This window comes from Sus scrofa, chromosome 7 (assembly GCF_054392235.1).
Source record: "Sus scrofa isolate SSC_HxYL_T2T_F1_AM1 chromosome 7, Sscrofa_HxYL_maternal_Yorkshire_Landrace_v2.0, whole genome shotgun sequence".
In the NCBI taxonomy this organism is placed as follows: domain Eukaryota; kingdom Metazoa; phylum Chordata; class Mammalia; order Artiodactyla; family Suidae; genus Sus; species Sus scrofa.
The window spans coordinates 79,215,570-79,233,061 of NC_139389.1; the positions used below are offsets into that span (position 1 = coordinate 79,215,570).

The 17,492-nt window shown below is 40.3% G+C and overlaps 1 protein-coding gene and 2 long non-coding RNA genes across 13 annotated transcripts in view; 1 reads left to right on the plus strand and 2 right to left on the minus strand.

Moving 5' to 3' along the window:
* The window catches only part of LOC110261581 (uncharacterized), a 67,671-nt gene extending 54,315 nt beyond the window's left edge, over positions 1–13,356 (minus strand). For 10 of the 11 annotated variants that reach the window (XR_014810755.1, XR_014810763.1, XR_014810756.1 and 7 more), the window contains exons 1-2: positions 11,360–11,428; positions 10,810–10,883 (exon numbers count right to left, since the gene is read on the minus strand). This is a non-coding gene — a long non-coding RNA (uncharacterized LOC110261581). Of the gene's footprint in view, positions 1–10,809; positions 10,884–11,359; positions 11,429–12,829 lie in introns of those variants that run through there. The other variant, XR_014810760.1, reaches the window with a different exon arrangement.
* The window catches only part of LOC102165728 (uncharacterized), a 582,163-nt gene continuing 573,968 nt past the window's right edge, over positions 9,298–17,492 (plus strand). Inside the window, exon 1 of the long non-coding RNA XR_014810754.1 lies at positions 9,298–9,474. This is a non-coding gene — a long non-coding RNA (uncharacterized LOC102165728). The remainder of the gene's footprint in view (positions 9,475–17,492) is intronic.
* On the minus strand, positions 13,966–17,459 carry FOXG1 (forkhead box G1). The gene has a single exon (XM_021099188.2). The coding sequence runs from the start codon at positions 16,953–16,955 to the stop codon at positions 15,492–15,494; it is 1,464 nt and encodes a 487-aa protein (XP_020954847.2). The 5' UTR covers positions 16,956–17,459; the 3' UTR covers positions 13,966–15,491.

Genomic DNA, 17,492 nt, shown 5'->3' on the forward strand with positions numbered 1-17,492 from the left:
ACATTTCCTGTGCAGAACAAAAAAGTCCCACCATCAGCAAAAGAAGTCTCTTCCTCCAAAATAGCAGCCAAAGAGGGAAAATTAGAATATGCATAAATTTCTTCATTTTCATTCGCACAGAGCCCGATTTCCGGCAGATTTGTATTTAAACTGCTCAATTAATCCCAATTTCTGAACAGCATTTTACTTAGCATCTTCCCAAAACTCACCTAAAGAGCTGCTCTTCTCCCGCCACCCTATTTTGAAGCCTTCTTCCCTATTCTCCAACTGCCAATGAGAATTGCATTACGAGTGTCCCTTTATTTTTCCTGTCCACTGTCTTCTTTCCAAAACTGGACTAATGCTTTGGATTGTGCTTTAATACAGGCTGGCTACTCTCTGTGAAGCCATAACTGCAAATGAGAGCCTAGTGGAAAGGACATGTCTTTGAATGTGTACCTAAAAGGAAATAAACATGATAGGACCAATGATTTTTACAGCTCTTCTCCTGGCATAGAATCCCTTCCTTTTCTACACAGGTCACACCCCTCTGCTATTAGCAATAGCTAGGATGCTAGGACATGTCCACCTCTCAAACTTCTCTCCCTCCCCCATTTTTAAGGAGTGTGATAAGCACACAATTCTCTTCAAAGGAGTATTACTCATCATAACTATTCAAAGAGTGTCAGTCCATTAAATCCCCCCACAGCACATTTCTGAAATATTTGCTTTGCCACATATGCAATAGATCTGGCTATATCTACCTTGAAAAATTCTTGGTCGGAAAAAAATGTTAACATCATTTTTTATCTCGGAAACCCATTTCTTTTCCGAGATATAGCTGGACTTGGGCTTACCTCTCCTGTCTTTGAAACTATATTTCTTTTATTTAATTGTAGAATGGGAATGTTTAAAGAATGAAATAACTACATCTTGGTTTACTGAAAACATATATAAATCTTAATTCTACTCACTCCTAAATTCTTCACTTTTTCACACCTCCAAACAGAAAGAAACCTATATTTGCTTCACAATACAAAGTAGAATGTCTGTCCATAGTTCTGGCTTTCCTTCATTGTTTATGGATCACAAATACACACCAATCATTCGTGGTTAAAAAAGTTAGAAATGCTAATATTTGCTTAGTTCTTAGTTTATTTTTAAAAATAAATGTATATATTCTAACTATATGCTGCATCGTGTGTTTAATACATATGCATAAGCATTTATATACATTGGTTAAAGATGTTTCTAAGATATGGGATATAAAAGCCTACTAATTTTGTTGTGAGTGCATAAACTGAGTGCAGGTGAATATCTGCATAAGGTTTACCACTTTGTAAAACATTTGCTTTTATTGTTTCTGTAGTTTCTGTCAAATATTCCCATTATGAAAGTATTAACTTAATTTCTTTTAGTTAGGCAAGTCTCCAGTGACTCAGAGGTTCTGTTATATACAATTAAAACCAGATTGTTTAAAAATCAATTTTTAAAAGCCGTATTTTTGGGATGTACATAACAGTATTGAGAGCTACTTTTATTGGTGATATTGATTTCTTTTAATTGTATTATTGAAACAAACGATAAATGCCTTTAATCAAATGGACAATTCAAACAGTTAATCACAATAACTGAGAATATTTTCCATAAAATATTCTAATTAGAGTTGGATTTTATATGGAAAGATCCAGTTTTATTTCAAGTTGTTGAGTTCCAGAAGAGTTCAAGTGAATTTAGTAGTTATTAGTAGTGCACAGGGAAGCCTGAGGGTACCACTGGTGAGCAGAGCAATATACAGTTTCAGCCAAAGCTGTCTTTCTCCCTGTTGCAGACTGAATATCACCTCAGTGAATTTATCCCTAGAAATAAAAGCTTCTCATTCTCTTCTGATATTTAGTGAAAAACAGTCTCATGAACTGGAATATTTTCATACATTTTTAAGTGAAAAGATTAGACAGAAATGAAAAAAGATGGTTCCCCGCTCTGAAAGGTAAAGGGATAGATGCACAGCATGACCAGCAGGGAAGCTGCATCCTTCTTTTTTTCCTTTCCCTTTCTTTCTTCAACTACTGCTTGGTTTGGCTATGCATTTTGTGTCTATGATAATATATAAAGAAAAAAAGTTTTCTTGAGGACAAAACTGGCTATTGATAGTTATGCCTTTCTTTTCGTAATTGTTACTTAACAAGGCAAGCAAATTTCTCATAAGTTTTCAGGGCTACATTAATTTGCAGGAAAACAGAACTGCAAAAATATTTAATAGTCACCCTTCCTTGCTCTCAAACTGTCCTTCTTTGCTAAGATCCTTTTCCATTTGGCCCTAGCTGCTGGGCTGCCAAGGAATTTCTATCTCTTCTATCTCGTTCTGTTCTAGGCTCTCCTCTCCTATAACAACCCTTCCTCTCCCAATCAGGTTTCTTTCCCCTCCAAAATGAAAGCAATTACCAAACATGCTTTAACTTCAACATCTGCCTGACAAACATTAGTGTAATTCCTTCCCCACCCGTTTTTCATTTCTCTCAGTTCCTTTTTCTCAGGGTAATATGCTCAGTGGGCCCAGGTGATAGAAGGAACATTGGGCTGAGAGGAGAGTTAGATTTCTGCAAGTACAGGCTCATTGGCAGATTCTTCCCAGCCTAGTCTCAGGCACTGGCGGCTGTTCTCCCACCTAAAACAATCAACCTTGGCAGGTTTACAACTGACAAAAATAACCTCTCCCTCCTCCTAAGGAGATGGGTTAGCTTTACCAATGAGATCACCACAAGGTCTCCTTCCTCCACTTCTATTCCCTTCACTTTATTATCCCCTTTCCATCCCTCCATCCCTAAAGGAATCAAAAGTGTTCATCCAAAGGGCCCTAATTTCTAATGTTTATGTCTTGGCCGATAACCTGACTTCCTGAGAGCCAGTGTTCTCTTTGGATTCACAGGAATCTCATTTACTTTGCCCTTCTCAAATCCCTTAGTTTTGTGAATATGATTCCCAAATATGACAACTTGCCTATTCACCAGCAGAGCTCTAGCTCGAAGGCACCAGGTCCTTCTAGACAAGAATCCCCTCACATGTCTGCTTTTGCTCCCAGTCTCTTCCAGGGTTGATGTACTTGGAAACAGTGTCCAAGGGGGACCCACCCATAGCAATGAAGATGAGTGGGCACAAAAATACTCAGTGACATTAAAAAGACCTACCATATAAAACCAAGGGAGTCTATATTAGAATACAAGTTGGGCAGGGACAGATCATCCATCTAACCAGTGAAACAATAAATCAGAGGAATGTCCAACTGCAGCCGCAAAACACAAATTTCAGGCTGAAATGGAGTCTATCTTCATCCTGTCAGCCAGAGAAATTATTTTAAAATTGTTCCTGCTATTATTGTTTGCATTGTTATCATTAACATTTTATTTTTGTCATTATTGCTGCAGTCTTGTTATTTTATTTTGGTTTTTGTTGCAGCTATTATACTAAACAGAAGTTTAGAAAGATTAGTCAGATTAATTAGTTTATTGGTAATTTAAAGCTGAAAACTAGTAATTAAGCCAAAAACTAAAAATGATCAAAGATGATTCATACCAATGTAGGATTTGGGAGGAAGAGAATCTAAATTTTGGATATAAAATTTGGCAGCTGTGAAATAAACAGGACTTGGGGATCAGAACTATGATAATTGGAGTATTCTTAGTCACTCAATCTCTTCCCCTACTCTGCTCCAAATTCAGCTAAGATCATTCTGTGATTTATTATTTGATAGAGGGAAAAATTATATTTGTTTTTGTTGACAGAAAACAAAGACCCCATGCTTGTTCTTCATGTGATTTGCATTTGCACCTGAATTCCCTCTGTTTAGAACCATCCAGATATCAAAGATCTCTCCCCTCCAAGTTTGCATCCTTCTTCTCTTTGCTCTTGTTGTGCACCTCACTGAAAAGGGTGCATCATTTAAGACAGGTATACAATTCTAGCCCTCTCCACAGACACATTCCATGGAATATAAATTCAGTAATGCAGTTCTCTCTACAACAAGTTCTCTGCTCTTTCAAATATAATTAATGTTTTGATAGTGTAGTTCTTTAACTACATATATACACACAAAAACAGACGCACCCTCTAGCTTTGCTGTTTGTGAATCTAAAACAGAAATGTATGTTGCTCTTTCAGTGACTCCTAAAATTCTTCAACTCAGCCCACAGAGAAGAAATCTGTTTAGGTAATAACTGCACAGTCTGTTGTGTGTCCAAAAATACCTAAAACAATAAAAAAAATGTAAGCCTCTAGTTTTTGATAGTCATTTTTGTCAAATTTCCTAGTAATTAAAGGATATTTTGAATTGATATTCTGAAACATTCACCAGATTACAGTCAAAATCAACAAAAATACTGTCCTAAACTACTACTACTACTGGAAACCGAATTTCAGTAACTTCCATTTTACCCAACTGGGGCTAAATTGATAGAGATGTATAAAACTAGTAACCATAATAACAAAACTATGTGACTTAAATAGGAAACTGCTTACTCTGTCAGATATGTCAGTTATATGTTTTAGGTAATTTAATTCATTTAATTGCAATTGGTTGTATATTGACATATTTGTATGTGAAATAGATGGTCATAAAGACAGATATGTAGATGACAGCATACCCAATAGGAGTTAAGTGAGCAAATGCTGCTGAGCTTCCATATTCAAGTGCACCATATCCCTAACACTTTATTTCTATATGCTGACTACAGTTATAAGAGGATAAATAACCTTTCAGACTGTAGGACATGATATGTTTTCAGTCTTTAAAGAAAAACATGTAACTTATAATACTTAATCTAATGAAAATATAAACCTTAATCTCCCTATACTGTTATTGAGTTGAAAGAGCTAGTTATTTGGAACGATACACTGATTTCCAAGCAGCTTGGTCATTTTACTTGAAATGTGCATATATATGAGATGTTGGCAGGGGAAGTATTTTACCATTTCTGTTCACAAAATTTTTAGAGAGGATATGTAAAAGGGATTTTAAAAAAATCTTTAGGTTTTATTTTCTTACTCTTCAGGTAGTATTTGATATTTGAATTGTTGAAAGAAGGTAAAAGAACCAACAAGGAAAGGAGCACATGTGGCTTATTCCAAATAAGTAGCTCTTTTTACTAGATGCAAAAGAAACAAATATATTTCCCTAGTACCATTATGCAAAAAAAAAGGGGGGGGGAGAAAGAGTGTGATTTGTGAAGAGCTAACTGTGCTTTTTTTGTTATTGTTTTAGATGGGGTGATCCATCAGGGTTCCTTTAAGAGTACTTTCCTCCAAACTGTTTTCCTTAAAAGCATAAGTGTCGGAACTTCTTATCCCTTCATTCCCTCACAGGCTAACATAAAAACAGCAACTATTTCAGTTAATTTTTCAGTAGAAAAGAGTCTTTACAGGCTTAGCGTTTCCATCTTAGTACAGACCAAATTACAAATCCCAGTTTTTTTAGATATAGTTAACTTGATGTAAGAGCTACTCTATGGATGTGTGTGTAGGGGGTGTAAAATTTTTACAGTAGTGATCAGCAATGACATGCGAGCTATCAAAAGGAAATCCTCCGTCAAACTTTTTAGAATTGTTCGGATATCTTCCTTATTTTCTCCCTTTTTTCGATTTGTTTTTGAGACAGTAACACGACAACTTCTCTCATTCTCAAATGAGGTTTCGTTTGGCTCAGATTAATATTAAAGAAGATCACATACACGGTTGGAAAATATTGTTATTTTTCTTTAATGGGGAAAATTGGACTCCCGCGTGTCAGATCTGTGGTTTTCTGAAGGGCAATGGAAATGGTACTGACATCACTTTGCACTTTAACAATCGGATTTGGTCAGGGTACAAGTTGTTTGTTTAACCCGACAGCTCGGTGCACCCAGTCGCACGCTTTGCACACTCATTAAAACGATTATTCACGACCTGTCGAGTGTTTTCGGGTTCATTCACAGGAAAGGCTTGGAGCGAGCGAGAGCAATTCAAGTCAACACTGTCCACTACCCCATGCACGTGAGGACGAGCTGGTGTGTGCGTAAAAAGATGGAGGGAGGGGTGGGTGAGGACGCCTTACTTAGCTCTAAGTCCCTTTCGTCTGATGCTCTGGAATGCCGAGTGTGCTTGGTCCTAAAGGGCCATATCGCTGTATTAATTTCAAGGGCTTGGCGCAGGACAGAAAAATAAAGTAAATTAAATAAGCAAACTCAGAGCTCTCCCTCTGTTCTTCCCTTCAACCTTTAGCAAAGCTTAAGGTACTGGGACTTGCCCACCTTCTTCCTGTAGCCGCCTGACTGTGAGGCTCCACCTCTCACAGCGAGGATACTGAAGATAAGTAGTTCAGGAAAACTCAAGAGGTTAGGAGGATAATTCCATCTCACAAGGCCCTTTCGTTCTCAGGAAAGAATTCGGTTACTTTTGCTCTCTATATTCTTCAAAGATACAGGTGAGGGGAGAAGCTCGAGAGATCAAGAATAGGGCTATTAATCATATTTGGTAGATGTATTCCAAATTATTAACAAGAAAAGATTCATCCTCAAACTGTAATAAAAGTACTATAAAACCACAAGTAAATAGCCTTTAATGAATTGGCCACTTTTTTTTTTCAATTTCCAAGTCATTTTTCAACATTTTGTAATCACAGTAAGAGAAACACAATGCATCTCAATCTCTCACTATTGCCTCCTACATATAAAAGACACACCCATTCAAATGAACCCTGAGGCACCATCACATTCACATGTGAGCTATTCAAGAGAAATGCTTATCTTCACAAGGTATAATCATATATGTATATATATAAACTAAATAATAGAATATATGATTGTATATATTTATTTACTGTGTTCTGAAGAACATTGGAATATCCTGTTCGGCATAAGCATCACTGGCAAAACTTAGAAGTCACAGATGTTTTAGACATTCCACATTCAAATCCTGTGACTCCTTGATTTTTCATTTACAACATTAGTAGACCCAGTGTCCACCTTATTGTCAAGAAGGTAACCTCATCATGTCAACAGGGGAAAAAAAAAAAAAAAAACCTCAACAGTTTCATTCTAGCATATCTAACATCGTAAAATCATGTTTTCCTATTTTATTAAAACACATCAACAGTGAAGAATGGAAGCTTTCAAGTAGCACGAGAAAGATTTTAATCAGAAACAGATTCCTAATTGCTAAAAAGCAAGTACTAATAAGTAATTTCATAAACTCTTTGGGTTGCCATAATTCACTATCAAGTTTACTTAAAATTGATCTGTCAAATGTGTTTCTTATATAAGCTCTTTCATTAAAACCAACCTGTGATAATAATCAAGCAGCAGATGCTGAAATATGTAAGTAAATAACTGAAAGTCTCTGCATAAATAAACACAAATCAATGCAGTAATAGACAACACTATTGATGCAGGAATGATCGATTTTAAGTCTTCCAACCTGCAATCAGAGCTCCCAATGTATAATTAAAAGTATATTTTTCAACTGCACTACTGCTGCTGCTGCTGCTGCTGCTACTACTACTGCTACTACTGAAAATAAATAAATAAACAAGCCCTGGTGCCACTTTTACCTGATTCTACTTTATTCCTTCTATAGCATTTCTGATGGGGTGGGAAGAACACTCTCCTTTTCCAAACTTAAAACTACATCATTAATTATAAAAATTATAAAAGTATCAAATAATAAAATTACCACCTTATTCACGTTCTGAATTTTTAACCCTCATAATAGCTTCTAATTACTCATTCAGCACATTTAAATGGGAAAAATACACAAAATACTTATTTTTAAAGATTTTTAAAAACTACTGTAGCACTTTTGACTTTAAAGATGATTTGGACTTTTTGTTAAAACAAATGAGAAAAAGGGTTGTTTCTTCAGTATACCCTGGAAGCTCTCATGCCTATGCCTGCATATGCAAGCAATCCGAAACAAGAAAGAGGGGAAAAAGCATCTGTGTTATTCCAAAATTGTTTCATAAAGTGATTGCAAAACAAACAAGTGTCTGACTCAAAGAAATAAATATACTTTGGATTTCTAGAAATTCACATCTAAAATATTTCAGATTTTGCTTGAAGTTAAATTTCCTTTTTGAGACTATTTATCCCTGGAGGGCAGAATTAATTTAGATTAGCAAGCACCGGTGTATGATGAGTTTGAGTATTTAGGTTCTGTAAAGTAATGAAAATATGGTGTTCATATTTTTTCCTTAATCAACAAAGATGCTTATTTACATTCATTCTTGAATTAGTGTGGTCCTTTTGAATCACAGGCCTTTAAAAAAATCTCTTATTTATGAAATTCAGCTTCTTTGAAAGTGATTTTTTTCTTACATGATATCACCAGCACATAAATTTCAATTTGATTGTATTATTATGGGACCAAGAGTTCTCTTTCACTTCTCTCCTTTCCACCCAGGGAAAAGAATTCAGAGGTAACCGGACCCAAAAGGAAAATATCATCAGTTATTGTTTAGGGCTAATTTAACAGATAATTTAACTTCAAACAACAATGATCAGGTCATTAAATTTCAGAGCAGTGAGAAAATGAAAGAACTGAGAGATAACTCTCCCTAACTCCACTACGATTTTTAGTTTTCCTGCTCAACCAAAGGAATCAACAATGCCTTGCCAAGGAGAGAGGGAGCAAGAAAGGTTTGCACCTTAAACACATTCTGATTCAGTGGATGAGACAATAAGAGGAGAAGAAAAGGGGGAATAAAATTGAGGAAGACTGCTGCAATTCAGGGAGTGCTGGCTGTGTAGGAAAATTCAATCTAAATCGAAAATGAATATCCGAAACATGTCTGGCAACTGAACATTTTCTTTCAATTGAACACTAAACTCCAAATCTTGCAGCAGCGCAGAAATGTGCTTTCCTCCTGGCAGTTTTTGCACGAAGCCAAAGACAAGGAGGGAGGGTTATTCCTGTTAAGCAGCAGACCACGAAAAGGACATGGGGCATCTTATCTATCCCCCTCAAAAGCACAATTTTGAGGTATTTGCTATTTTAAATGCTTTTTTTCTGATCACAAAAATCTGTAATTTCTGCCCACCTCAAGTTTTGATAGAGGGTCAGATAAGGATGATGTTGAAGCAGGGAAATTGAATCTTATGCAGGATGGGGAGGGGAGCAGCCGGAAATGGATGAGCTCTATGCTGCATGGTCCTTTCCTTCCTGTGCCCTTTCCGAGACTGAAAATCACTGCGGGGGAATCCCAGGCTCCGGCAAGAAGCTCAGCCCACCTAACCCCCTGCCTCCCTTTCCCCAGTTCAAAGACACCTTTAGTGCTAAGGGAATGTCCATCCCAATTCCGCCTCTTTCCCTATAAGAACTCTTCACTTTGAACCACAGGCTTGGGCAGAAAAGGAACATGGGGTAGAAAGTGAAACAGAAGAAGAGTATATAGTGGAAAGGAGATGTCTACTACAGAGAAAACAGTTTTACCATCTATCAAATAAGGACTGAGATCTGAAACCGGACCAGGTAAACAAAAAGAAACAACTTTCTGGGAGAAGGGGCGGGCAGGCTTGGAGGGAAGACACAAAAGAGTAAGAAAGGAAAAAGGTGGGGAAGTGCGTCTGGGCAAGGTTCTGGAGTCAATTTTCCTAGATCAGCCAGTGTGAGCTACCAAACTCAAAGCTCTTCTTGTCCTGGGCAAGAGCGCCCTCACCTTGCTGCTCCCCGCGCAGCGCCCGGGTTCCCTTCGGGCATCTCGGCCGCAACGTCCCGGGAGCGCGTCTCCTCCCGGGGCCGCAGAGCCGCTCCAAGCCGCCACGACTCTACAGCCTAAGTCAAGGTTCTACACGGTTCCAAAATCCGAGAAAACACTGGCCACAGGGACTTCAAGTCCCGCCCTTTCTCCCTCTCCAACTTCGGCCTGAAAGTCCCCGAGACCCTGGGAAGGCTAGTGGAAAAGGCTGCGAGGGACCCAAACTCGCTCCGGGCTGAGCCAACCTGTGTCTGGCGCGCTCGCCGCCACTCTCGGGACAGCCAGACTCTCGAGCTTAAACCGCCGTCTCTTAAGTGTGCATTAAAAATCAATTATTTGCCTTAGATTCCCAAAGCCGGGAACTGGGATATTCCCATCAGGGACGAAGTCAAGCCCAGAACGGTGCTCATTTACGTAACCCTTCCAATAGAGGAAGGAGAGGCTGCCACCCGCGACCGGTGCCGGACTCTACCTGGAGCAGCTCCGCTACATGCGGCAGCCACCCTTGCTCAACCTAGGCCCAGGAGCTGGGGGCGGAGGGCCAGCTCTGGGGCAGGTTGGCAATGTTCATATGAAAATAGGGGGAAGGGGGCATTCTGCCAAAAAAAAAAAAAAAAAAAAAAAAAAAAGGAAAGAAAAGAAAAAACTTTAGAATGAGGCAAGACCTCGTCTCCGGAGCAAAGACAGACCTTTGTCTCAAACAGGGAAAGCAAATAGCTACGGGTTTGAACCTTAAGTCTCCTTAATATATTCTCTAAGCTTCGGTAAGTCTCGGAAATCACATTTCCATGAAATGAATTACTTTGCACTCTGGGACATATTTCAGTCTCCCCCAACCCCTGATCCATATAAATTCGTCTTCTTTCCTCTCTTTTGCCATGTCTACGTCCTCTTTACTTAGGGACCCGCTGTGACTTTCTGCCACTGAAGGGAAAAAAAAAACAACCACGCATTCTTTCAGCTACTTCTGCTGATAGCGCGTCCTCTATAAAAATTTAGAAAAAAGAAAGCATTTTAGCTGACATCAAAGTCGCGATTAAAGCCTTAGTCAAAAGCAGTTTGTCTGGCATTACCCCCCCCTTCCCGCCCCGTAAAGCACTTTCACTTACCTATCTTGGGGTAAGAGAGCTCCCAGTCCTTAGGTCTTTTTCCTCGGCATCCTTCAGACAACCTCAGCCAGAGTCTTGGATGGAGGGAAAAAAAATAACAGATATCGGAAGGCAGAAAAGAAACTCGAAACATAACACTACAGCATATATTTCCCGGATCCACCTGGGCCTCCATCCTCAGGAAAAGATCTCGGTAAACTGGCCGCTGGAGTGGGGAAAAGGTCGGTTTGGGGGCCCGAAAACTAAGAGGTGGATTATTTTAACTGCTGGTGGCTGGGGGGAGGGGAGGTCCTGGAGGGAGTGTACGGAAAGGGAAGGATTGGGATGAGAAAAGGAAGGCTTAAAAAAAAAAAAGCACTCAAAAGAAAATCAAGAATGAAGTATAGCGACTTTGATACTCTTACAGGTTGGTAACTTTTAGGAAGAAAGCAGAAGATGTGTGTATGCGCGAAAGGAGACTCTTAGATGACCCCTATTCTTTCCATATCTCCAGGATTTGACTTCAAGAGGAAAAAAAAGGGGGGGGATTTTTAATTTCAGTTTCACCTACCCTGTTTGTTGGAATAGCTGCGCAGATTTTCATGCTGGAGAGATCCATCTGTCTGGCAGAAGCTGGAGTGGTGTTGGGGGCAGGTTATCTGGTGAAGTAGGAATGTACAGGAACCCCGCCCTCTAGGCACAGTTACACAACCCAAGCAACCATCTCAGCCAGTTCTAAAACCTCTGATGGTCTTCACCTTCACCCTTTGTTAGCCTATTTCTCAAATAGGCATTTACTCCCAAAGACAACCAGCCACTTTAGCTATTCATAAAATTAATCTCCAAAGCAAAATTATTTCAATGCATGCAAATTCCTAAACGATGTAGTAGAAAACACACTTTAAAAAACACATTTATATATTTAGAATTGTAAATATTTTGGATTTATCCACCTACTTGGGTGAAATATCCACCAATTTAAATATAATTAAATCAACACACCGTAAATCTCATTTTTTTGTCTCTCAACCCTGGGTTTTATGGGAGTCATAGAAATCACATGAAGTTCTCCATGACCATAAAGGTATTTATATTAAATCTTGTTAGTTCTGGACTTCATGTTCACTTGATTTCTAATTTTGAAACAAATTGAAGAAACATATTTGGAAGAATCCTTTCACTGCTTTAGTTTAAGTAAATAGAATTCTTAATGTTTTATATGTTATTAAGTTGTATTAAATTGTACCAGACAAACAAAATACTTTAAACCTGGAAATAAACTGTAATTTGGGATTTCAAGTTTTAAGTTATGATTACTGAGCATTTTCAGTTCCAAAATCTCAAAAACAGCAAACTTCATCTCATTAAAAATAAGTATGAAAGAAGAAAAGCTTCAAAAAGTTTTGAAGTGTTTTTCTAACATAAGCTAATTTTAACTGGCAAAGGTTGGGGACAACAAAAATCCACACAACATTGCAACTAATCTGTTGCAAAAAAAGGAAAATCTATTAAATGCCATGCTAGATTTCTGTGTTTTTGAAGAAGATCACTTGAGGGATGATAAGACAGATTGAGATAAATGAAATGTTCACGCTGGGCTTTAAGAGGCCTTCACAAATTTCCATCTGTATATTCCCCTGCATATCTAGTATGCATTTTAAACAAGCTATTCTTACTTCTAATCACATCCATTATATATGTAACTTAAACAGGTATCCATATAGAACTTTTTCACTTTGGTCCTTAGTTCCTAATGAATTCAAAGAAGTCCATTTTACTCTTGACCTCAAAGCATTAAGTTTGCCATTGAAATTGTTTCTCAATTATGCAAATAAACAATCACAAATAAGTATGATTATTTAATATAGCCAGAAAAAAAATACTCATGAGGGAAACTTTTCTTCTATATTTATGTCCCTTTACCTCAATATAAGACTCTAATGCTCTTTTTAACTTTTGGTCAAAAGACTGTATTTCTGCTGTCCCAGTATTCTTATTCTACAAATGCAATCCATGGTAAAAGCAAACAATACATCATCACCTTTTCCAGTCTAAACACAGTCTTTTCCTTGAGCTGTTTTGGATCATAGCTGTGTAATGGAGGTTTCCTTTGCCTAGCCTCATTCACTTGGACTCTATTTCTAACTTTAAATATCAGCCATACATTTGGATTCTAAATTTATTTGTGGAATTTTCCTTCACGCTTTACCCTAAAGAACTGTTAAATTTCAAAAAACTTTGACCTCTGGTGAAACTGCTCTCATACTAAGAAGGTAAAACCATGTCCATGCTGCTTAAAGGATATATTTAAACTAGCTGTATTGGTCTCTTTTGGTCCATTCTCCATTTGTGTATATTTGGTTCCAGCTCTTTTAATTTTCCTGGTCCTTATCTTTCTTAGATCTCTCTCTCTCTCTAGGGTAGCAGAAGTTTTTTGTTTTGTTTTGTTTTCTTTTTTCCCCTAGGCTTTAAGATCTTCAAATCCACTTTCCCCTTCCTCCCTCTAGCTCTCTCTTCCTCTATCTGCCCATTCCACAGCCTACCCATCCTCATGTCCCAGTATTAACTATTCTATATTTGTATTTCATATCTGTTTGAGTCAGCCTGCTTCTCTCCTAGGCTTTTTTTTTTTTTTTTTTTCCTGACCAACTCTCTAAGTGTTTGCCGATAACATCTTGAGGACAGATTATTTTTCATTGGGCCCATTGTAAGAAGTAGCCAGCTTATTGCATTACTGCAGAACACATTTCAGACTATACAATTGTAACAAATGAACAACTTGTCCTCCACGGACTCACCACAGGATCCAATTAGTTACTAAACCTTTTAGTTAGGTTTTCTAATTATTTTCTGAAGTCATAGCAATCCGACTGCTGAAACAATTCAGAAATGTTTCCATTTTGTTTCAGATTTATATATGCATAGTATGCATGTATATGTATATTTCAAGTTAAAACAAAATTATGATTGTAAGCAAAAGGACAAATCTCTAGATGAAATTATACAGACATTCAAAAGGGACTCAAATAAATACCTCTATGATGTAAAAATGAATGAAAAGGAGAGAGAGGCATTTTACTTCTTCTGAACATCTAGAATTTTAAATTGATAAAATTTAAAATATAAACATTAATCTGCAAGCCATTACAACAGGTGATCACTTCAGCAAAATCTATATTGCAACTTCAGCACATCTTTATTAGAACTCTTTCATTGTGGGTAAACAACCACAAAAATAAATGCTGACTTAGAAAGTATAAATACAAATATTTAAACAAAAATATTTGCAGCATTCATAGCGCAAATTGTACCTGAACTGAAGGGCTCTGGGTGTCTATATATATTACATATGTGTGCATTATATCACTTCTATCTAACGATATACATTTATTTATTTATAATATGCCAAGTGCTATAAACAAATACCTGAAACAAAATATATAAAAAAGCATTCTATCAACTGATTTGAAAATAAACACAAGGTAAATAGCTATGCACATAAAATTAAATAATCTCTTTTTGCTGTATACTACAGAAACTTAAAGATATCAGCTGAAAAGCCTATACTTTGTTTAAAGCTAGCATTTACCAAATAATCTGCTCCTTGTAAAATTTGACTTCACAATGGAAAAAATACTGTTTTCATTTTAAAACTCTTAGTTCAAATGAAAGGAGCAGTATCAATTTTATTTGGCTGAAAAAGCCTTTGAATTTCCTAGAACTTTAATGGTCTTTTAAAAATTAGCTCTACTTAATAAAAGAGACAAAAGTATCAAGATATATATGAATTTAGCCTATTTTTTTATTTCTGTGTGTTCATAGTAAACATTTTTGTAAGTGACAAACACGGGCATATGACCACAGTATCACAATCAAGAAATTTTAAGACAACATTAACAATCACTCAAATTTATGCGGCATTTGCGCAACACAAGTTACATATTTGCAAGGTTTACCTATAAGTACAATAGGTATTAACATTTCACTACATTTAGAAAAAATAAAAGTGACCTGTTAGTGACCACATACATCAAAATATACACAACACAAACTGAAGGCAATCATTAATTTTGTCCCCTTCTGATTCGATTCATTTGAATGGGCAGTGCTGCCAACTGAAACAACTTTTTTTTTTTTTAAATACTTAGTATACCAAGTGCATTTTCTAGAACCCAATCTTTGGTCTAAAAGTAAACAACAACAACAACAAAAAAAAACAGCTTTTTAAAAGAAAAGGACAAAACAATAAATGGCCAAAATAATTTCTTGGGCACCTTTACTACGAATGCTTCTTAAATACAAATTACAGTTCAACATTTTAAAACTCTCCCCATAATTTAGGTTGTTGTCAAGGTCTCCATCCACCATACAGATCCATGATAATTTATAATACTGCACACATGGAAATCTGGTGGCTCTTAAAGATAGACTTGTCAGGTTTGAATGAAATGACAAAGCAGTCACTATTTAGATACACATTCTACTATAATTTTGACTTCCAAACCTTATATTCTACAATGTATTCTCCCCACATTGCACCTCGCTGACACTCCACACCTTGTTAGAATAATAAACAACCCTAAAGACTGAACAAACGTACAGAAAGGGGGGGCTTAATAAAAAATACCTGGACTTATTTTTTAATTATCATTTACAATGCAAATGTGTGTAAAATGTTCACTTACAGTCTGGTCCCAGGGATGTTAATGTATTAAAGGGTTGGAAGAAGACCCCTGATTTTGATGTGTGAAATAATCAGACAGTCCCCCGGACAGTCCCGTCGTGAAACTTGGCAAAGAGGGTCTTAAAGACTCACAGGGCAGGGTCGAGGGGGCCTGCGGAGACGTGGAGGAGGACGCGGCCCGGGCGCTCATGGATGTGCTGCTCTGCGAAGTCATTGACGGGTGTGGGACATGGGGGAAAAAGTAACTGGTCTGGCCCGCGAGCAGGTTGACCGAGCAGGGGTTGAGGGAGTAGGTCCCGGAGCAGGGCACCGACAGGCCGCAGGGCACCGAGGCGGCGAGCGCCGCGGCTGTGAGGTGGTGCGTGGCATAAGGAATCTCCCCATTGACCAGCCGGTCCACGCTCAGGCCGTTGGCGGTGGAGAAGGAGTGGTTGTTGCCCAGCGAGTTCTGAGTCAACACGGAGCTGTAGGGCATGGGGTGGCTGGGGTAGGCCGACGTGGTGCCATTATAACTCAAAGTGCTGCTGGCGCGGGGGTGGTGCAGGGACAGGAAGGGCGACATGGGCCAGTAGAGGGAGCCGGCGCGGTCCATGAAGGTGAGGCCGGTGGAGGTGAGGCGCGCCCCGCGCTTGAAGGCCAGCTTGGCCCGCGACGTTGTGGAGCGGCGCCGTAGCTTGCCCGTGGTGCCGCCTATGAACACATCGTCGCTCGACGGGTCCAGCATCCAGTAGTTGCCCTTGCCTGGGTCGTCGTAGTGGCGCGGTACCTTCACGAAACACTTGTTGAGGGACAGATTGTGGCGAATGGAGTTCTGCCAGCCCTGCTTGTTCTCGCGGTAGTAGGGGAAGTTCTTCATGATAAACTCGTAGATGCCATTGAGCGTGAGCCGCTTCTCGGGGCTCTGCCGGATGGCCATCATGATGAGCGCGTTGTAGCTGAACGGCGGCTTCTCATACTTGCCGTTCTTCTTCTCGCCCTCCTTGCCCCCCTCCCCGTCCTTGCCGCCCTCGCCCGCCCCCTTCTTCTCCTCCCCCCCGGCGCCGGCGCCCTTCTCTTTCTCGTCCGGCCCGACGGGCGCCAGCTCTCCGGGCCCGCCGCCGGGCTCGCCCTTGCCGCCCAGCCCGTCCGCTTTGGCTCCGTCCAGGGCGGCGGCCGGGGGCGGCGGCGGCGGTGGGAGCAGCAGCTGCTGGGGGCCCTTGTCGTCGTCGGTGGCCGGGGCGCCCCGCGCCTGAGGGGGCTGCGGTGCCTGGGGCGGCGGTGGAGGCGGCTGCTGCTGCGGTGGCGGCGGCGGTTGCGGGGCGGGAGGCGGCGGGTGATGGTGGTGGTGGTGGTGGTGGTGGTGGTGCTGGGGATGGTGGCTGTTGTGGTGGCCGTGGCTCGGGTGGTGGTTGTCGTTCTGGACCGCCTCTGGCACCAGGCTGTTGATGCTGAACGAGGACTTGGGGATCATTTTCACCTCTTTCCTATCTCCCATGTCCAGCATCACCCAGTCGTCGGGGGGAAACGGCGGCGGCGGCGCGGGAGCCGGGCAGAGGCGCGGCGGGAGGCGGCGACCGGTGGGTGCCGAGCGGGGCGCGGGCGGCGCGGGCGGCGGCGGCGGCACTGAGCGCTTCGGCAGCAGCGCAGTTGGACCGCAGGCTCCGGCGCTGGCAAGTCATGTAGCAAAAGCAGCAACCACCCCTCAGGAATTAGAAGAAAAAAAAAAAAAAGGAAAAGAAAAAAAGAAAGAAAGAGAAAAAAAGAAACAACCACCGCCCCGGGGGTGAAGCTCCCTCGCTCCCAACTCTACTTCTTGGTCTCCCCCCCACCCCCCGCTCCCCCCCCCTGCTGCTTCCTCCTCCTCCTCCTCTCGCAGCAGCAGTCACAGCAGCAGCAGCAGCAGCCCAAAGGGGGGGAGAGCCGGGCGGCGGGCGGGCGCGTCCCGGAGCGGCCGCAGCGAGGCTGGGAAGACAGCGATCGAGGCGGCTATAGCCACAATTAATTTTCCAAGCTACAGGCGCACACTAGGGCTGTAAAAAAA

Excerpts from the sequence above, each read along its gene's own strand:
- FOXG1 (XM_021099188.2), bottom strand. The coding sequence starts at position 16,955 with ATGCTGGACATGGGAGATAGGAAAGAGGTGAAAATGATCCCCAAGTCC.